This window comes from Nymphaea colorata, chromosome 11 (genome assembly GCF_008831285.2).
Source record: "Nymphaea colorata isolate Beijing-Zhang1983 chromosome 11, ASM883128v2, whole genome shotgun sequence".
NCBI classification, from domain to species: Eukaryota; Viridiplantae; Streptophyta; class Magnoliopsida; order Nymphaeales; family Nymphaeaceae; genus Nymphaea; species Nymphaea colorata.
Window position 1 is genome coordinate 14,940,969 of NC_045148.1, and position 22,217 is coordinate 14,963,185.

Sequence of the window (22,217 nt, forward strand, 5' to 3'; positions counted from 1 at the left end):
ATGCATGGTAACTGTGACCTTCACAGACGTTTTGACATGTCCAAAAAAGAGATTCACTGAGATCATCGAAGAAGCCTAACCTCAACCTAGAATAGATTAAAAGACGTGCATCTGATAACATTGGATTCGGTTGTTCTCTTTTTCCCGGAGCATAACTTTCTTATTCGAACTTGTAAGAGCAACCTTCGCTTTCACCTCAGTTGCCAACAGTACAAACCATGTAGGCGAGGGATTTCATTCGCTTTTCAGTTCAATGAAGGTCTAATGAAGTCTTTCCTTTTTCAAGCCGTGTCCTGTAGAAACGCGCATATATGCCTGGAGCTGATTACTTAATGCTAAGCAAAACGAGTGCATCGATCAACCGAAATATGACTTCATGAGTGATGCAATGAAAACCAAACCCTTGTCTACATTACAGCACGGCTCCACTTTGACTACCATACCAAAGTTACCAAACGCACTCTTTCCAACCTACCATGACGCTTTCAAAAGGCAAAGAGCTCCCTCCTGGTGCTAAATGAAAAAAGTCCCAGACATGAATGATGATGCTTGCACGAGAAGGACAGTTATAAACCTATTAGGCATGTCAGAGAAGATAAAAGCCCGGAGATGCACACACAGGGTCACAGAAGGCTACAACCTAAGCCAAACCCAACGCATACCATCCATGAACACCAGCAGCAGCAGGAACAACTCATAAGATATACTAGCGAAATTGAAAACCAAGGCTGACATTTTCGGTCAATGCCCGGAAGACCCCTCCACGTCCTGTGGAAGCTAACGAATAATTTAGCATGAAATGTTCAAAATTCGCAGCGCATAGGAGCAGCTGAGACTCAATACGAGACAACGTGCAACCACAGCGTCAGCACCCAACAGGCACTCAACAACTTCAACTTCCCCTGGATGAGCACGAAACTTTGTGGTCCCAAGCGAAGCTACTAAATCTACATCCATAAATAACCTAAGAAATGTGGTAGCGGACTGTGGGGTAGAACAGGTAAAGGAATAACATCTATTCATATTAATAGCACAAAGTATTACGAAACGAGAAGCAACAATACATAGAGCAAAAAATATCTAAACTATGATTTTCATAAATTCACGTAAATTTATAACGTGGTTCAGAGTTCAGAATAACAAAGAGCTGGTAGTCAAGAGCCGACATAATGGGAGGGTACCTGAAACACCTTCTCTCATCATATCTTTAAAGTACCAAAATCCTCTTGAGACTACTGACAAATAACCCAACAATATAACTGTCAAACAATCTACCGAAAACCCTTCTTTCATCACCCAGAGCAAGCTATCAATTCGGTTCTCCCCGTGCATTGAAGTAGATTATGATTTATCCATATATCCATGCAACAGAAGCCAGCTTTTCTGCCTTAGTAGATACAACATATTTCCCATAACCAATGGCAGCAGTAAAAAACTGAATCGCCTGCTTAACACTGCAACTACATTCATCTGCTCTGGACTTATTTTCTTTTCTTTTCATGCAGTTCCCCATTTCTCACTTTTTTTTCTCTTTTCTAGTTATTTTTCCTTTTTTTTCTTTTTTTGGAACATAGGACACAATATCTCACTAGCAAACAGCATGAATTATCCATATGCTCTTGGGTCATGAGCCCGGAAGTCACCTGGAGGATGTAGGTTAATCTCTGGCAGCAGGCTTTGCATTGAAGGAGAGTCCAAGGTCCTTACTCAAGTGTCATCTGCGTAGGGTGCCATGAGAGGCAAAAAACTGGAAATCTGGATGGTCAACCTGAAGAAGCCTCAACCAGTTGTCAGCAGCTTGCACTAAGGAGCTTGTCTGCTGTCGCTCGCTTACACCGTTAGGAATCCAAACAGAACCTTTGAACTTGTATGAAGCTAAGGCAAAGACAGGCAGAGATATCATTGGAGAACCGTGGGATACATGTACAGAATTGACAATTGGCACCTGATCATTATCTCCACCTGCACCAATTAAGCATAAAAGCTTTATAAATGAACCAATATAAGACACGTATAGGAAATAAGTAAACTGACAACAAACTTCTTTAGATGACACATCAGACAATTTAGTCTTCACGTGAGAGAAGAGCTTGTCATCCTCCTTTTTGAACTTAAATTCCTGTCATAAAAGTGGGAGTACTACAGAATCCAGCCATTCATGCATGATGCACCATTTAAAAGAGCAAGTGAATCCTATCAAACAACTGATCAAGTCACTCCTATTAATAGATCAGGTTATCGGGACTCAATGAGCTGGTGGAGCACTGTATCTTTTGCAAACCATTTTAGCCTGCAGCAGGCTGTCACCTTTGTCCAACTTGTGGATCGAGCTGCTGACGCTAGGAAGTTTTCCAATAATGGCATTAGATGAATTATTGAAGTCAAGCCAGATTGAAGCAGGATTCTTGTCACTGAGAGTTGAGACAAGATATGAAGTATAGCAACTACCAAGAAGACTCTCAGTTGCACTATGGGAGCATAAAATGACAATGCTCCCTGAGCAAATTTCGTTCTGTGAAAGACTTGCGTGTTTCACCAATTCATATAACTAGCAACAAGAAACCATTTTATAAATAAGCATCAAAAGGCCATGACGTGAAAAGTACGGCATGGATGAGTAGGAAAACAGCGCCGTTTAAACTCAGACAAGATGAATCAGGATACGGTCCTGCTCTATGCTTATGGACCAGGTTACAAGTAGTCACAATCTAAAGTAGATACCATAGTAAGAATTTGACTAAAAAACCTTTCAACAAGACTTGTAGGACAATCATCTTCTAGCTTTCAAGGTAGTAATCACAAATGAGTGACTTCTTGATGCAGGAAGAGTTGAAAAAAGAAAATATTTTTCCAAAAGGAAGTTTGACAGACTAAAACTCTAAAGAGGTTGATTGGATAAACAGTTATTGAATTTATTACCACTTACCAGCTGCCTTTTAGCAGACAGGCTGGGAGGCTACTTCAATATGATGTTTCACAAAACATCACATCATATCAAATGGGTCCTTCTACATTGTGTTGTGCATCCTTTTTCTGAAAGAGGAGCACAATATACCAAGCTAAAACATTTACAAAGCCTAACAACTGGTCATAAACAGAGTTTCTTAATGCTTTTATTTCCTTTAGCCCATTTTAAGCACTTGCTTCCAAGAATAGCAACTATTATTTATCTAAAAAATCGAAACACTAATCCTACTTGTTTTGACATATGAATAATCTTAAGACTTGAACATTGGCTGCTCTTTTGTTCTTGGCATAAAATCAAATGTACTAAAAGTTACCGAAAAACTTCATCTTCGTTCAAAATGAATATTTTGACAAAGGGTAAAGAAATTAGCTTTACAAGTTCTCACTTAGAGCCATTAAACAGCTTCTTAGGAAACCATTCCTCGATCTTGCTCTCAGCAAAACTTTGGCAAGGGAAACTCTTCAATTTTAAGAAGTCCAGTCCCATGGGAAACAGCAAGCTACTAAACATTGTTTCTATGTGATCTCTCGATCAGAGATTGGAAGGGACAACACTGTTCAAAGAAACAAGACCCAAACATCACTTCTCTAATGAAAGAAGGGAAAAGGGAAACACATTAAGGAAGCCATGTCCCTCACAACACTTCTAAACTATTTGGTTATTTCTGCAAGTCTCTTACAATATAAGAAAAAGGAGAAAAAGCATATCAATTTTCCTCCTCACAATTTGGACTACCGTCTGTCCTTGCTTTCTTACCTCAGAAGGGAAAACAATTGATCGCTCATACGATGCAAATGCAAAAGTATTACTATGTACTAGTTATAATACAATACATTTTCTGCTCCCTTAGCAGTAATTTAACATGATAAAACATCCTTCAGCATACACAGTATATGTTCACATCATAGAATGATTAAAGTCCAAACAGTTACTTTTGCAGGATACTAAAATGAGGTCCTGGATAATGATACTTCTAATAAGACTTTCATGGAACTGTAAGAAGTGTATGTGTTTGGAATTGGGGAAGAAAACAGCAGCAGCAGAAGAACAAGATAAGGGAAAAGTAAAAGGAAGAAGAGAACCACATTCACCTTTTATAGGTGTTGAAAGAGAATGATAAGTCAAAAAACATGCATCTAAATCCTTCAGGGTTGGCCCTGTTGGTATTCTGTATATTGGATACCTGCATTTTTAACATCAAATATTAACAAAAAAAGAAGAAGAAGAAAAGATTGATATACTCACCACAAATGAATAAATAAACAGATACAAAAATGTGACAAAATCCTGGCCTCATATTTTTTTAATATAAATATCCATTCTCTTCAAGTGCCAGACCCAACCTCTAGCACCAGTCAAAGTAAAGTATCTGATAAAAAATCAAGCCCAAATTCACTTGGCAAAGACAAAATGATTTGAACAAAAGAAAATCAAGTTTTAACTCCCATCCTTTTAATTGAACCTCATCCCAAAATCCTTGCTTTAGGAAAAGAAAAAAGTCTCGCTACAGTACCTCTATAATTTTACAAAAACAAAGCTTTTGGGAATATTTTTAATAGCAAACTTATTCCAACTTGAGTTCCCGCAGAGGTTGCATATTATTTGTGAAGTAAAAAACAGTATGTCATAAAAATACAGTCATTATCATCCCAAAAGTTTAGCAGATGAAGGTAGAAAGCAAACAGACAAAGTTCAAAATAAAGTCAACTAAAGAACATTAAAATGTTCAATTAGTTTCTCAGTTAGAACAAAGTTGCATTGGACATGTAACTTATCCAATGCAGAAATGTTAAATGAACTCACCAAGCTACAGACATCCAACTAGCCCACAGCAAATCACAACTTCTAAGTGTCTTCAGATCAGGAAATCTACGAGCAAGGTCTGCAATCTGTAATTCATATATATCAGGAAAAGATACCAAAAAAGGAAAAAAAAGAAACTTGAGTTAGTTGCATAAGGGAACAGATAAGATAGACAGACTTACCTTGTCTGCTAATGGTTCACGGCTATATGGTGGATCCTGTTCAAGAAATTCAAAGAGCAAGCAAGGCGATTGGGAATTTGCAACATCACTGTCATCACTAGAAAATCCTTCCTGAAAGGAAGCATTGTTTTGCATTAAAGACAGCCTGTCTATTCTAAGACTGGCCTCCATTCCTGGATGGTGTCTCTTCAAGTGCTCCCTTGTATATTTCATACCCCTCTCATATTCACAATCACTACTTCCATCGCTACTAGAGTCTCTGTAATAATCACCATCGCTATCCTCACCAGGACGTCTACATCATGACCAAAAATAAAAAAATGTAAGCACTAATTTGAAGTTGAAACAACGTAAACTACTATTTTTTTACTAGTTCAAGCAGCAGGTTGAACTAGCATTCCACAAGCCAGAGGAAGAATGAAAACTTTGCTAAATATTTATAGCTCAAGAACTGTACACCAATTACAATTGCATAGCTTCAAACTTAGAAGTTTATAGAGCATCAGAAAAACATATCAACAAAGCAAAATAAGTGGGTTTATACACTGTCACATGGATATTCTATTTCAGTTTAATACCATATCCACCTTAAGTTGAAGTTGTTTCCGGTATCTTTGTTAATCATATATTTTACATGGGTTTTACATGGCTTTATGTGCCACATAAAGCACACAAACTATTCACGAAAGGAAGGTCAGAGGTTGCATCAGCAGAAAAAGGGTATTTATCGATCCAATTTATGCTAGGGGAACCAAGCATGCCCACTATACTTACACATACACTATGTAATGATATACCCTGCCAGTTGACCACCACGGGATACTTCTAGTAGAGGCTACTGAAAATCTCATTTTCTTCTTTGGTGTTGCGCCTCCTTACTTGTAATGCGGCTAGGATCTGATCTGCCTAAGAAATACTTTGTCATGCCTGTTAGGCATGAATATTGAAAATGACAATAGAAAATCTGAGAATTGATAAACCATCATGTGTTATCCATTAATTCGCATGGCATTTGACACACATGTGACGTGACCTATCAACCAATGGATACAACTTAAAAAATACAACTAAAAATAAATATTTATCACGGAAACATAAGAAAAATGTTTTCTGTTCACTTCTAAATTTGCTCACGAAAACACTTTGGAACTAAGTTGAAAACACAACCTGTTCATAAAATGTAACCGGCCTTTAATGGGTCACAAAAACAAAACATAACTAAAGATGGAAATTAAATGATAAAGAGTTACAGACTACTCTTCCAATAAGAAACTGTAAACATTTAATCCTACTATTATCGCTTTAACCCCCACAACCACCCCCCACCAACACACACACACACACACACACACACCAAAAAAAAAGAAAAAAAAATGTCGGTTGGCAAGTAATAAACACGTGCCTAAAATATGCATTTCCAGAGCGAGGAACCCATAAGCTAGAACGAACCAATAAAGAGTTCAAAACAAGGCAGCTTCACCACCACCAACTGCACAGAGGCAAATAAACATAATGCAACCATCAATGCTACAACCTACTTCACGTCTACAACTGCTCAGGCATGTCTAAAACAAATAAAATTACATCCCTTACATTAATTACAACAAGAACGCTTCAAAAAAAAAAGTAGAAATTACATAATGCGTTTAGAGGTCACATGCAGAAAGAGAAAATGAACAAAGAAAAGAGAAAGAAAAGGTCAAACAGGCAGACATATACGGGAAGCACAGAAAAGAAAAGAAAGAATCAAACCAGCAAACAACATAGGAAGTAAAATCGAAAAGAAGAAAAAAATCAAACCAGTAACTGCAGATCACACAAAGCAGATCAGTGGTCATAGACATATCTAGTTCTACCTCTGTTTAGTTGCGGTCCTGGAGGAGTGAGCATATATTTGGATTGCAGACAAGTAGGGCACGTAGTACTGCACTACAGAATCGCTACCGTTTAAGACCAGTGGCACTCCCGCACCATAGGCGCTCCACTCCTTGAAAGATTCCCACAAATCGCCCAGCGTAAAGAAAGGCTGGAACCCATCATCATATGGTTTCCGTCCCCTCATTCTTGTCTACGAAATCGTCAAACCAAGGAAAAAAAGATACAGCCAACTTCAGAATATCATTCAACGACGTTCAAGAAAATCCAAGGGAAAATGAAAAAAGCAAAACAATTAATAGGAAAATAATTAAAAACTCCACCAAGAAAATAATTCTTTTAAAGAAAATAGAAAAAGAAAGACCAGAAATCCAGTTACAGAAAACCAAGAGTCGAAGAAAGTGGCAACGAGGTGACCTTGGACAGATATTGCGCAGGCACAGAGGGCGTAGTCGACTCGAGGAACCGATTAAGGTTCCCGCAGGACGGTTTTGCTTGCAAACTTGCCGCAGGGACCGGCATGGGAATAGGCTTTGCACATTCCTCCGTTCCTGTGCGGTTGTCCGGTTCCCTATTCTGCTGTGGTGCCACAGCTGGCTTCGGCTCCGCAATCTGGATGCCTGCGCTCCTAAGCGCCCTCTGAAGCTGCTGATTCCGGTGAACTCTCATCGGATTACAGGGCCTCTCGTCTCCCTGACTCCGCCCAAGTTGCAATCCCGTTCCCAACATTTTTAATGCAAAAAGCTAATGGAGAAGGAAGAGAGGAAAAGCAGAGACCGCACACCACAATAACACAGCAGAGGACCACGCAACGCCAACAATAATGTCCGAGATCAGGAATTTTCGAGAGGACCAAGAAAATGAAGAAGAAAGAGCGTCCTAGTCCAATCTATGCTCCTTAAACGGAAAACACTAATGAGAAATCGCGATCTGCAAACTATGTTCACAGACAGAGAGAGAGACACAGAGAGAAACAGAGACCTAAACCTAAGTAGACGAGGAAACCCTAATCCTTTCCCCAATTATTCAGGGTATTATTCCGGTGCGAAACGATCGAAACCCGCCGGAAAACCGCGAAACCAACCCCCCTTCCGGCGGATCGAGGGGCGGAAACTTCACGGAAATCCTGTCGAGAATCGCACAGCAGGAATGATCGGAGGAAGGAGGCGGAATCAGAGGCGGAGGAGAAATAAGGAGGAAGACAAACGGGAAAATTTGCAAATTATTTTAAAAAAGAAAGAAATTCTCTTCGTATTCTTTTCCTCGTTCTTTTTCTTTTTTAACGACCTCGCAGGAAGATGAGGCCGGGAAATGGAGGGCGAGTGAAATTCCACCCCTTGCCCCTCCCACTGAGGCGAGTGCGGTGAAATGACTGAAACGCCACTCCGAGCCATTGCTGGACCCACCAGCCTTGCGCTGCCGCGTACAGACCTCGCCAACCGACCCACTTGGGTTAACACACCGAGTCGCGGCGCGTCATTGGGTTCCAGCGATGCCAAATGGCAATGGCTGAATATAGACGGCTTCTTGAGGGCATAATAGACAATGCGTCGTCCGGTTGTTAATCTCTGATCTCTCCATAACAAACTCATGCGACTTAACTTCCTGATATCGGGTCGGTTCTTTTTCGTCAGTCCTGATTCGTATTTTTTGTGAAAGTTAAACTCCAGTCAAGCCAGACTTGGTGCCACCGATCGAGTTGATTCAACACCAATCCAAGTCCGTGCTAGAGTCTAGTAAGGTCCGGTCGTAACTGGGTGCGGACCTGGTTCGAGTCCCACAAAAGCTGGTCAAGATCCAGAACCGACGAGCATTGCAGGACCCATCGAGTCCAAATCGGATCGAATCAACAGAACTCGGTCTTCCCACCCAGCCCTAATACGATAATTAAGAACGCTATGGGGGCGATCTAAAATGTCATTAAAACACATCTAGTCACGAAAAATTTACCTCCACAAGGGCCATCACTTCCCGTCATTTCCGCCAAACTAAATGGGCAAACAGTAAAACCGGTCTTGGGCGCCATTTCCGTCCATGACTGGCAAGTCGCGTTGACATTATCGATCCAAAAAATTGCAACGAGAGGAAGGAGACCACAAAGTGTGGGGGGGAAGCAGAATGAGGAACCACAGCCGTACACGTGGCGAGATGCATAGAGATTTGAGACAGGCCTTGGACGTTTGCGCTCCGGTCCACTACGGCACCTCCACGCGCCAGTGAAGGGGCAGGGAGCCACGTCGGAGGGCATCCACGTGGCATCTCACGTGGCAGGAATCGTGGGGAGGATATGCTCAGGGGGCCCGTCTGCCCTGACGCCCAATTTGGCGCTTGACGCCCTTGACGCCTGCTCCCCGACGCCTTGGACGGTGACGGCCGCCCGCCAAATCGTTGGCTCAAATAATTTTGCAGGTTTTCCAAAATTCTCTTCTGAAATTTTTCGACGGCTGCCACGCGTCGAGCGCGTCAATGCTGTGTCATCTACCACATCCACCGCAGTCTTTCTGGATTCGGGTCCTATCGGATAGCGTTGCGTTTGGATCGTTGCTTAACAAACTGTGTTCATTTATCATTGTCAATTATTCAGAGACTATAGTTTTGGAACCGAAGGGATCTCATTTAGAAAAGTGTTTTTTAAGAAGCTCAATTATTGACGTAATCTTGCAAAATCTTGTGCGAATAAACGAAAACAATTGCTTTCCACTTAGAAGCATGACTTATATAGAACATGGAAAAGAAGAATCTACAAAGCTGTCTTTTACTATTATTATTTTTGCAGAAAGTTAATGTGACCCCCCACATTAGAGCCATTGATGTTTCACACTGGCAAAACTATTTTTCCTTTAATTAAAACTTGAGTGTTCTTCTTATTCTGGAATTAATTGTAAATGTTTGGATGAAAATCTCACAACTACCCAATTTTGATGCACATCTGTCTTCGATCAAAAGGTGGAAGCCGATCGTATTTAGATTTGCTGGAAAGCATTACTACTTGTTGAAGATCTACTAACTACTTGTTGAAAATTAAATGCTATGTACATGAATCCTTCTGTAAAGTTTGTGGCTGACTTTCTCTGTATGATCTCCTCCACCATCTTTATTTATTCTTTCGGGATTCATGAGCTTCTTTTGCTTATATTCGACTTAAATTGCTCTTAAGAAAGAGTAAACGCTTTACAATCAAAAGTTTCTTCTCCGTTTTGTTGGTTTCTGCCATTTTAACCAAACATGGGAAAAGCTTTCACTAGTGAATCTTATCTATTTTCTCCTGTTTTTTTCAGAACGTTTTCAATAGAAATGAAACGAAGCACGACGTCCACATTTTCAGGGATAAAAGTATAAGCGGCTTGCGATGAGAGAGAAGTGGATTCAGTGGGCACGCCATAACTGGGGGCGAATATGCAGAGCACTTGCCATAAAGTGCTAGTTATGAAGTTGGATAGGGACTTGTATCTAGGTAGATGACATCCACTTCTTATAAGTGTTATATGACTTAAAAATAGCATTGTAAAAACTAGATTTTAAGATGTTGAGAGGTAAAAATATCCTTTTAGATATGGACGAATTAAAGCTAAGTATGGAACATGTTGAAATGGGCCAATGTTGGTTTGGGTGGTCACAGCTAAATTGAACATTTGAAACCCAAAAGTATGGTTGTATATTCTATACGTGTGATATGACTTGAGAATATTACTGTATATTTAAAGAAAACCTTCAAAAGCTTGTATTCTTGCTTGCCCTACTATTGGTTACTTTGGTTAGCAAATTTTTTAAAGTAAAAACCGAAGTTGGTTGTGAACTTGGTGTTCACGTCAGTTTGAATTGGATCCTTATCATTGACATTAGAGTCAGATTCAACACATATATTTAAAGATTCAACACATATATTTAAGGCCTAACATTTTGAGGTCATGTTTACTAAAGTGTTTAGGTAAGTTGAAATTTGATTGTTATAATTGATAATATTAGAGTCAAATTCAACACCTAGACTTAGGGTCCACCATGTTTAAACTCATGTCTCATAAGGCGGTAGACTAGAGCACTCTGACCTGAGCAGAGCCTTAGTTAAATAAAATCTATTCAAGAAAACTTTAGGGCTTATTTACCATTTTATAATACTACAAGTTGTCATTATTCATAGTCTTTTTAGCTATGAACTGAAACTGACGATGAAGTGGGTTGAGATTTGATAGGCCAGGTATTCAAAGCGATGCTGCGGGGGAGTGAGGTTCCCCTAGCCTTTTTATTAGCAAAGAATAGAGAATGCAGGATCAGAGAAGAAGATACAAAAAAATACAAACAATCACCTCAAAAAAGGATCAACGAGTCCCAAAATTCAGGAGCAGCGTTGTAATTCCAAAATTGAGCGACATTTACATTCATTTTATACAGAGAAAACTCAATCACCTCTTTTGCAGGGTTGCAGTTAGAAACTGCAAATCTATGCCTGTAGACGATTTAACATAGAAATACCCATTCCCTGCTATCTGTCTGTAACATTCTCTTTAGTTTCCTTCGCCGGTTATAAATATTTCAAGGAACCATTTCTCCCAAACTTCACATTAAACTTGCTAGTGACCTTTTTTCAGCAGTCAGCAGTCCGTGTATAGTGCAAACATATATGCACACCACTCTCATAATCAAGTCTTGACAACCAGAAATTCGGCATTAGAAATAGTCTTTTGCCATAAAATTGGACACTTTCCTGCCATACCATCAGAGAACGAATTGCTATCAGACATAGTTCTGGTTGCTACTGTAAGAGAAAACTTGCAGATTGGCAGTCTTCCCCAAGTGCCACTCACAAATGCCGAATCCAACCTGCATAAGATCATCTCCATGCCTTTCCCATTATTACAGTAGGTATGGGACTGCTCATGGTCATCATCAATCACATGTAAATCATTCGAATGAATGAAATAGTTGAATTCGCTACACAATAATAACATGTATATCATTAATAGGGGCATTGCTCGAAGAATCTTTCATTGAATTGAACGTAAAGCTCCTAAAGTCGGTGGAGGCGACTCCTCTCATTCTCTGCCATCATCATCTTTCTGATCGCCTACCAAGAAATCGTCCACATGAATCACCGGAGTCTCCACCCACATTTCTTCCTCCTGAATTTTCATCTGACATCTTCGCCCCATCACCTTCCATCTCCCCACTGAAGCCATCTCTAATTCTCCAACGTCGACTAACCTCAATAATGTCCTTTACGAATTACAACAAATGCTGCATCTTCTTTCTGCGTTGATCAATAATGTTTTTGAGGAAGCTTGCTACGGCGCTTAAATGCTTACAGAAAAGCAGCATTCAATTCGTCGATAAAGTTAGCATCGAGGATTAATGTGCATAGTTTAAGTGGAAGGAGGGATTAATTTGACAGTTACGTAGTAATGTAAAGATAGAGTTTTCGGATTTGAACCGTCCAAAGGTCAGGGAACTAATTTGAAAACACAAAACCATAATCAATTGTTAATTACTGCACGAAAAAGATTAATCTCCAGGCAGACTTCACATGGACACGTGCATGGTCCACTCATATTTATAGTATACCTAATACCAATGTCTGTCAGTGCCATCAAGATACCAATTTCTTCCACTCTAAAAACTTCCACCAGTTAATGCTATTGATTAGCTCTCACCTGATTAATTTGCTCTCAACAGCCATCCGTTTTTATTTTATTTGTTACTATCATTTATTACCTCTCTCCCTGATGTGCATGTGTGGTGCATAATCTTCATTCAGACATAATGGACGACAAGCTACAGGAAGCAGTTGGGGTCTTTGGAAACAACTGGAATTTCTGCTCATTGTGTCATTATAACTCTTTCATCTCTTGAAATGAAGGAATTCCTCATAGCACAGAGATGCGACTGTGTGTACGAGCCAGGCGCTAAGCTACAGGCTACTTGCCAAAAATTCATTTAAATACATATAAAATTGAACTTCTGACTCCCCTCGATTAAAAAATTTCGTACAAAATACTTTTGTATTTGCATTTGCATTTGCCTGTGATCTATGTTAAACGAAGCTTAGAAGGGTATTTCTTTTTCGTTTAAGGGTTTTGTTTTCTTTGTTGAGAATAACTCTCGATTGTTCCGATTTTGTCCTTAAGGAGAGGGGATCCTTTTCCTTTTTCCTTTTTACCGTTTAAGGTATTTTGGTACTTTTAGCCTTCAATATATTTAAAAAAATTCGTGTCGTGCGTCCTAGCTTTCAAAGCTTTTATAATGATATTGTTTGCACAAAGTAAACTTTTACCAGGAAAAAGGAAAAACCCAAGGAATAAAATGGGATGAACGAGAATTATACAAAATTCTTGACTTCAACAACATCTTTCTCACAGTAGAGGTAGGCCCCCAAAAGGCTAGCAGTAAAGCGAATGATGAAGATGGTTTTTCAGAAAATGAGCACGAAGAGGGTGCATCTGTTTGGACCTTATCCACACTCGTGCATACTCCACTATCGCCGTGGAGGCTTTAGAGGTCAAGTCCTATAGGCCATCTTGTAGTGTGCAAGTCAACTTCAACAACTCGAGGGAGCTCTTGGGGAAGATGCTAAGCTTCAGGTAAGGCTGCACAAGAGTGGAGTCGAGCTCGGTTTGAACTCGAGTCAAGCTTTTTATAATAAGTTTGAGTTGGACTCGACTACACAAAATCAGGCTCTAACTTGACTTGTTTAACTCATTTAACTTATTTAGTGTTAACTCATGTAAGCATTAACTCGTGTAAAAGTTAACTCATGTAACTTGTCAAAATTTATTTTTACCCTAAGAGTTAAAACTAGTAATTCAATGAACTGGTTTTCGCAAATATTATATAGAATACCGGTGCGAGTCAAATCGACTTGCTGAAACTCAACTCGACTCATTTATTGTTTCAAGTATATTTGTAAGCTCGAACTCGACATGAACCCAATTTTATCGTACGAGTTTGAGTCAAGCCCCCATTGGCTCAGCTCATTGTGCAGCCCTAGCTTCAGTTTATGTCCTCAATTCGACTACAACCAAGAATTAGGCCCAAGTCCTTATCAAAATGAACACCAAGAGTTATGAAGGGAAATGTTCATTGAAGAGCCTCCCTTTTGCCATAATTTTAGAGGCGTTCCTCGCATTTATCAACTTTGAGCACAAGTCCCGCATTTGCTGGTTCATTATAACATGATTGCCTCTGATATATATATATATATATATATATATATATATATATATATATATATATATATATATATATATATATATATATATATATATATATATATATATATATATATATATATATATATATATATATATATATATATATATATATATATATATATATATGCATGAACTTAAAAATCTGTAGCTTTTCGTATTATTCTTTGAAGTTGATCAAATGAGTTCGTACATTTGGATCATGTAAAAGGAAGTGGGAGTAGAACCACTTCCATTAATTCTCTCTGTACGTATAACTGAGTTTTGACCTTGAATAAGAAGATAGTGGCATTGGTATGAGTCCATTTCATGTAGTTGTCCACAACAGTTGGAACCCATATAAAGTAGTTGGAAATGTGAGACTCGTGTCGAGTTCGAGCTTACAAATATACTTGAAACAATAAATGAGTCGAGTTGAGTTTCAGGAAGTCGGCTCTTTTATACTCGACTTGACTCGCAAGAGTAGTCTATATAATATTTGCGAAAACCGGTTCACTGAATCACCAGTTTTAACTTCTATGGTAAAAATAAATTTTGACAAGTTACATGAGTTAACTTTTACACGAGTTAATGCTTACATGAGTTAACACTAAATAAGTTAAATGAGTTAAACAAGTCAAGTTAGAGCTTGTTTTGTGTAGTCGAGTCGAACTCAAACTTGTTATAAAAAGCTTGACTCGAGTTCAAACCGAGCTCGACTCGACTCTTGTGCAGTGTTACCTGAAGCTTAGCGTCTTCCCCAAGAGCTCCCTCGAGTTGTTGAAGTTGACTTGCTAGTTGTTTAAGGAAATCTAATCCTCTTAATTCATATCGGGGCTGGAAGACCACAGTCCGGGCCGGGTCTGCTTCCCTATCATCGAGGTGGATTCAAATCCAAACTAATATGGACCTGCCCAAGTCCATCTTGCATGTTGGCATCCATGTCCTTAGAGAGGAAAGCTTCTTATTTTGGCTTGAAGCAGGTAACTGGTCAAAGACACTTACCCAGCTGCCCTCAACATGCCATACATGAACTTGCCTGTCATATCAAAATTAAAACAAAACTTCAATGTCTGGAAGTGTCTATGTGATACAAGCAATTTCTTGATGGATGTCTCAGCTACTTGAACAAATATATAATTTAGGTCACCTTGCTCATGCATCGAAGCCGTCATTCATCGAATCATCTTGTTGTGCATGAAATGACTGACAAGCCTAAGCGGAAAGATTCCACTTATAAACGATCTGTGAGACTCCAGTATTTGCCTGTGGAAAATGTAGTTACTTTAAGAATATGACTGACATATCGTCATATCCTTTTTCTTGCATCCAATTATTTATCACACTGCCACCAACATAATTGGCGTGCCTACTACTAACTTGCATGGAAACTGTGACGTTGAGTTCAACCCCTTTTTTTTGCAGTAGATCTGGTAACTTTCAAAGTAGCAAATTTTTCTAAGAACTAGTAAGAAAGAAACTTTTAGGAAATAGAAACTGAACTGATAAAATGGTTTCCTCAGCGAAGGGAAACTTTTTTCTGTAGCATCAAGCAGAATCGAGTAAAGTATCCATTCATGATATTAAATTATGGGGTGCTAGAGAAGTCGTCAACCAGATAACTAGTGCAGTGTCGAAAGATCACAGGCATATAACCGCTTTCCCTTGTATTCGAGAGTAAGTTTGGTGCACCACGCGACAAATGTGCACCTCCGAAAAAGAAAGTGAGAGGTGGGGTATTTAGAAATTTAAAAACATTTTTTTTTTTACTTTGAACATTTTCATGATTTTTTATCCCTATAAAAAAGTATTTTCTTTTTCATAATCAGGGGTATTCTGGTCATTATATGATATACAAATTTTTGTGCACACAATGGTGCATATAACATGTAAAAGTTGCATGAGCCGTTATGTGTGAGTCGCTTGTGTTAAAATAAGGAGGATATTTTTGCAATGTAAAAAAACAAATTTTTTTGTCGTTATTTTATTTTTTTCTAATTTTCATTTTTATCTTGTAAAAACAACTTGTTTTTTTTATGTGACTGAAGGGTACTTTTGTTATTGATACAAGAAAATTTCGTGCACCTATAACGAGCTTTGCTGGTCGGCATCTCATTTTAAATTTTCAAGGACATCTGTTATGGCTGGTGATGTTTCATATGTGACACCAATCGACATTCTCTCAAATTTTAATTCTTGATATACACATATACATGTATTCATACATACATACACACACCAACCGCGTGCTAAATGGATGCGGCCTAACTTGATGACAATTTATTTCAGTTTTTTAAAAGGAATATGCGGTCGATAATTAGTTCAAACTGAATAATTGGCCACCACTTATAGTGAGCTTGTTGCCTTCGGATAAGTCATGATTACATATGGTGCACCAAAATTTTTATTTATTTATACATATTTTTACATAATTTCTTATAATTATTTACTTTGTTTATATATGTTGTGTCCTTTCAAAAATGAGAAATTCTATAATAGCATAGCCTTCAAGTGAAGCTTTTAATTTATCAACTTTTCTCTAGAATGACAAGGGAAATGGTTTTGACTTTTTGAGAGGAAATTAAGAGGAAATTAAGTTGCGAGTTGATCCTAACTCCACCGCCATGACCACAACCTTCAAGACCTTTTCTTCCGACTGCTGTTTTTGAAGATGATGATTCATAACTCGATCAGCACTGTGAACTGAAATCAATCATGGCGGTTGCCCCTAATGCTGTCAGCTCGAGAGCATGATGCTTGTAGTTTTAGTAAGAAGGAATTAGGTAGATCTCAACTCCATTATGCGAAGAATCTACCGAAGTTTTGTGTTAGATGGTAGAGCCTCTTGCCATGGTCAACCCACTTAGTGTATGTATGTGGAAAATCTTTCGTTCTCACACGAAGAAACAACCAGCCAAGAGATTTCAAAGTGGGGGGTTGCCATTTTTTCTAACCTCCTTTTAAGTAGGGTCGGCGGAGTCCTCAACCCTCCCCTACCACCTCCTCCCGTTCTTTCGGTTCCGGCCACCACCATGAAACGTGGCCTTCTTCTAATGGGTCCAACCTAACTTGACAGCACCCAGCATTACTCACCCTGCTGCCTTCTTCTTCTTCTTGTCCCCTTCTATATATGCAGAGAAGTGAAGGCACTCTGCTTCTTCTGTCCATCATGACTCCTTGCCATCTCCTTCTCTTCTTCTTCTTCTTCTTCTTCTCCTCCTCCTCAACCAACCTCTCAGATCTCTGCCCACCGAGCTCCTGTGGCAATATCAGCATTAGATACCCTTTCCACCTCAGAACCAACGACGCGCCGGAGAGGGAATTTTTCTGTGGGTATGAGGGCTTCGGCATCTCCTGCAGCAATGGCATGACCCCCATCTTCACCCTCCCCAGCGACGTCTACGTGGTGAGGGAGATCAACTACGAGACCAAGCAGTTCTCCCTCGTCGACCTCGACCTGCACTTCCTCCCCTGCCCCGTCCCGCACCGCAACGTCACCCTCAACCCTGCCTCCCCTCTGAGGCTCGACCCTGCTAACAACAACTTCACCTTCTTCATCAACTGCTCCTCCTCGCCATTCCTTTCTTCTGCCGGATCTTCGCCTTTGAACGACAACCCCACCGCTCCCATAACCTGCTTGAACTCTTCTTCTTCTTCTTTTGCTTCCGGGAGGCTATATGCCGTCCCAGCGCATCAGGCATCGTCGGCTAGGGTCGACTGGCAACCGGTCTGCAGCAGGTCTGTGTTGGTCCCGTACTCAGGCGTTGCCAGTAACCGGTCCGGCGGCGAGCCGGCGGTGGTGAGGAGAGGCTTCCTTCTGGATTGGGGTCAGGACGGTCGCTGCGCCGCATGCGAGGGGTCGGGTGGGCTGTGCGGGTGCGGCCGAGGACGGCGTTTCATCTGCTTCTGCGACAACGGGGAGCATGCTTCAGATTGCCACGATGGTACCCTCTTTATCTGTCTCTCTTGCTTGATGTCGTCCATCTTGAAGATGAACGACTCGAAACGTAAACTTCATTTTGTAATAAAATTATGTTAGCTTTATTTTCTGAGTCGATTGATTCAAAGGAATATCGTGTCCGAATGAACAAATTATTTTTGTTGATCTTTTCGGTTCCGTGGCCTTCAAAAGTCATTGTGCCTAAATCATCTTCTGATTTAAGAGCAGATCATCTAATCTTGAACGTGGTAGTTCGACACCTGTTACGTCTTCTCTCTCTCTAGAAAGTTTTCTAGGACTCTCGCGTAACTAATGTCATGCTGATGCCATCAAGAGAAACATTGTTGCGCCCCTCAAGTTCGGCCTTCGGGTTGGATTTGGATCAAAATTTTGATCCACAGAGAGAGAGAGAGAGCCGACAATATGAACATTTATTAACAAAATTGAGTGACGAGCGGTCACAAATAACATCAAAGATTCAAAACACACACACAAAGAGAGAGAGAGAGAGAGAGAGAGAGAGAGAGAGAGAGAGAGAGAGGGTTCAAGCCTTGAAGGATCTACCTACTTGAAGGAAAATTGGCGCTGTTAGGTTGGATTACCTCTTTTACCTAACTTTCTTATTGATCATCAGAACTCATTTGTTACGCAGGAGATTCAGGGAAGGAAAGTCTAAGTTGGAAGATCATATTGGGTAAGTTTCTTAACAACTTGACCACAACTCTCTCTCTCTCTCTCTCTCTCTCTCATGTATGAACATACACACATCTTCTCAATATACAAACGATCTGGTTGAGTGCAAAACTCAATATGGCTTCAAAATTTCTATATGTATATATGTCAACATGATCTACCAATCCAGGCAGCTTACGGTTAATGAACCGACTAACATTACCAGCTTCATAGAGAAAAGTTAAAAGTACTAGCTGTTCTCAGGCAACCCATGCATGGGTTTTGATGTGTTTACTGGTCAAAGTTTAAGTGTTTGTGTGTGACCTTAGTTTCCTTTATGTTTTCACAGGTATCACTGCAGCTGCTGCTACCTTTGTTCTAGCATGTTCGTTAATTATTTGGTATTGGATCTCAAGGAAATCTGGGGAAGGAAATGGATGCTTCGAACCACACACTTCCGCGAAACTTGAAAAGTTTTTAAGTGATTATAAATCCCTCACAGCCACCAGGTACACGTACAACGAAGTAAAGAGGATGACAAACAATTTCAAGCATAAGCTCGGCCAAGGCGGCTATGGCAGCGTGTTCAAAGGAGATCTGACCAATGGCACTCCTGTGGCTGTGAAGCTAATGGAAAAATCATACAATGATGGTCAGGAATTTATTAATGAAGTTGCCACCATTGGCAGGATTCATCATGTAAATGTAATCCGTCTTCTTGGCTTCTGCATTCAAGGATCTCGAAGAGCTCTCATATATGAATTTATGGCTAATGGTTCATTAGAGAAGTTCATTTGCTCAGATGAGAATAATGGATGTAAACGCCTGATTGGAGAAAGACTATATCATGTAGCTCTAGGCATTGCCCGAGGAATTGAATATCTGCACCAAGGTTGTGACAGACGAATCATCCACTTTGACATCAAGCCGAATAACATTCTTCTGGACCATGAATTCGCACCAAAAGTTTCTGACTTTGGTTTAGCAAAATGGTACCGCAAGGGGCAGAGCGTAGTCACTATCACTGAAGGCAGAGGCACTATTGGCTACATTGCTCCAGAAATATTCTATGGGAACTCTAGATGTGTCTCAAATAAATCTGATGTATATAGCTTCGGAATGCTACTCTTGGCGGTGGTTGGCTTGAAAGACAAACTTGGTCCCACTGCCACCAATTCAAGCCAGGACTATTTTCCTCAAATGATCTATGAGAGCCTTGGTCGCAAAAAACAGCCTGAAGAGATCGGAGAAGGAGAAGACACTGTTAGAAAGATAACCACTGTAGCTCTGTGGTGCATACAGTGGAACCCAATGCATAGACCTTCTATGGATGAAGTCATTAGAATGTTTGAGAGTGATATATCAAGCCTGATCATGCCTCCTAATAACTTTTTTCCAGCAACTGAGCCGAAAAACCAGTTTGAATCTTCAAATACATCAGGATGTTCAATCAGTTCATGATATATAAAACCTTCACACTTCTGATTGCAACAAATTTTGGTAGAAGATTCAGTTTCACTTCCAAATTTGCAGAATCAAGTGATGTGGTAGGAAAAGCTAGGAAGAGATCTTTGAGGGATTGACATCAGTTCTTTCTCAAACTGTGGCTCGGCCTTTGTAATGTAAAGCAAAGTGTAATTCATTTTATCCAAAGAATATTTCTCTTGGTCCAAATGGGCGGGTTCTTGTGGTTCACCCGAACTGTATAAATTGTACACTCGAATATTTAGAATAACAGAAATTTAATTACATTAATAGTTCTGATGACAAACGCCAAAGTTGTGTCTTTGCTGACTTGTCTGCTGCTCCTTACAGGCCTGTTTGGCAATATTAATTACTGTTACGTGAATCTATCCTAAAAATATAGACGACGACTTGCTCTATGAACATGTGTTACGTGAATCTATCCTAAAAATATAGACGACGACTTGCTCTATGAACATGTGTTAGAGCCTAGCTGAATACTCATCGTCTAAGTTTAATTATTCAAAATTTTGTCGTGATCACCTTCATTTTTTCCACAAGCTCCGGGACGACTGCAGGCAATTTTCGTTCAAACATGAATATTTATATTTAATATTCAAGAAATTTAGTTTAGGAGTGGACGCTTCAAGAAACGACATATATAGATCCCTGCAAAAACTTTAGTGGGTTATGAATTTACTACAATTATATGCACATAGGATGAAGTAAAAGAGTATGACAAGTAATTTCAAGCTAGCGTCCGCTTGGGTAAGTTGGCTGTGGCGCCGAAGCACGTTCGAATTTAACGAACAGCTGCCTAATGCATGGCACTTTCGTAGCTAATAGAAAAATCACAACATGATGGCGAAGAGTTCGTCAGCGAATCCATCTTCTTGTCTTTTGCAATCATGGATCTCTAAGAGCTCTTGATCTTTTATCGGTGAATTTGTAACAAATAATTCACTTGAAAATTAAGTTTACTTCCACAAATGATGAGGTTAGCACTTGAAGTGTTTGTGTAATTGGGGGAAAAATTTGCATGTTTTAGGACTTGGTATTGCTTGGATCAAGGAACTGAATATCTACTTCGAGGATGTGTCAGAATAGTCATCCAACTCAACAAATTAAAAGAGGCGAAGTTTGTTGGGTCGGGTCCAGCCTCAAGAGAGGACCCGACCCGGCCCGATTTTCTTTTTGAGTCACCATTCACTGTTGGGAGAAATTCCTCACCACCCCAAAAGCTATTACGGAGTTCCACCGCTTTGATGGTTTTGTGTAGTTTGCTTTGTGCAATATCAAGTCTATCGGGCTTTCTTCTGAACCCTTGTAGCGAGTTTTGGGCCGATAACTTCCAGACCAGTTGGCCTTAGGGTACCAAATGTAAAACACTTCCCGGGCTTACTTGCTCGAATTCAAAAGGCTTTGGGAGACTTAATATAAGCAAAATGTTCATGGATTGCTTTTTAGCTTCACGGCGTAAGCATAGGTCATATGCCCACCCGCGCCTGCTGAGCTTTGAACCAGAGGAACAACTACACTCACCCCGAGCTCATTGCTCAACTCATTTCGCTTGACATCTTTTTCTAGCATCTTGCCAAGGTCTTTTAGGTGACAAGACTTTTTCTTATGGCATCTCATGCTAGACCTTTACAAATGCTGATTGTCGGGACCAACATTAATTGCTATACGTTATTCCCTCAATGTCTGTGAAATTTCTTGCATATTTCAAGCCGATGCCCTTGCAATTGTCCTCAAGACATGGGTTGAGTTTGAAAATTCGGCGCCCATTTTCCTTTGGGTCTACTCCTGAGTGGAACTATGGATCTTAAAACAAGATCATTTACCTGAAATTTTCTTTCAATGACTGATTTGGCATAATGTCGGGCGACTCTCTTACGATAGACTTCGGCATGCTCTGCCGCTTGTAGTCTTTTCTCATCTAAGAGGTCTAATTGAGCAAGTCTCTTTTTTTGATATTTGCTAATTGGGAGTTCAATGAGAGCAGCAAATTTCATTGCTGGTTTTTGGACATGTAATGGAAGGACAATTTCCGTTCCATATACTAATTCTGCTGGTGTAGCATTGGTGGGTGTCCGAATTGTGGTTCGATACGCCCAAAGTGCATTGTGCATTTT

The 22,217-nt window shown here is 39.9% G+C and overlaps 2 protein-coding genes across 2 annotated transcripts; one reads left to right on the plus strand and one right to left on the minus strand.

Moving 5' to 3' along the window:
* Positions 1–1,001: 1,001 nt before the first annotated feature.
* Positions 1,002–8,097, minus strand: LOC116264006 (uncharacterized). The gene is made up of 6 exons (XM_031643878.2): positions 7,246–8,097; positions 6,810–7,021; positions 4,954–5,248; positions 4,772–4,857; positions 4,060–4,151; positions 1,002–1,962 (listed from the first exon to the last, which is right to left on the minus strand). The coding sequence occupies exons 1-6, from the start codon at positions 7,555–7,557 to the stop codon at positions 1,715–1,717; spliced, it is 1,245 nt and encodes a 414-aa protein (XP_031499738.1). The 5' UTR covers positions 7,558–8,097; the 3' UTR covers positions 1,002–1,714.
* An 8,894-nt stretch (positions 8,098–16,991) lies between these two features.
* On the plus strand, positions 16,992–20,263 carry LOC116264514 (rust resistance kinase Lr10-like). The gene is made up of 3 exons (XM_031644789.2): positions 16,992–17,950; positions 18,599–18,640; positions 18,968–20,263. The coding sequence occupies exons 1-3, from the start codon at positions 17,137–17,139 to the stop codon at positions 20,077–20,079; spliced, it is 1,968 nt and encodes a 655-aa protein (XP_031500649.1). The 5' UTR covers positions 16,992–17,136; the 3' UTR covers positions 20,080–20,263.
* Positions 20,264–22,217: the final 1,954 nt, after the last annotated feature.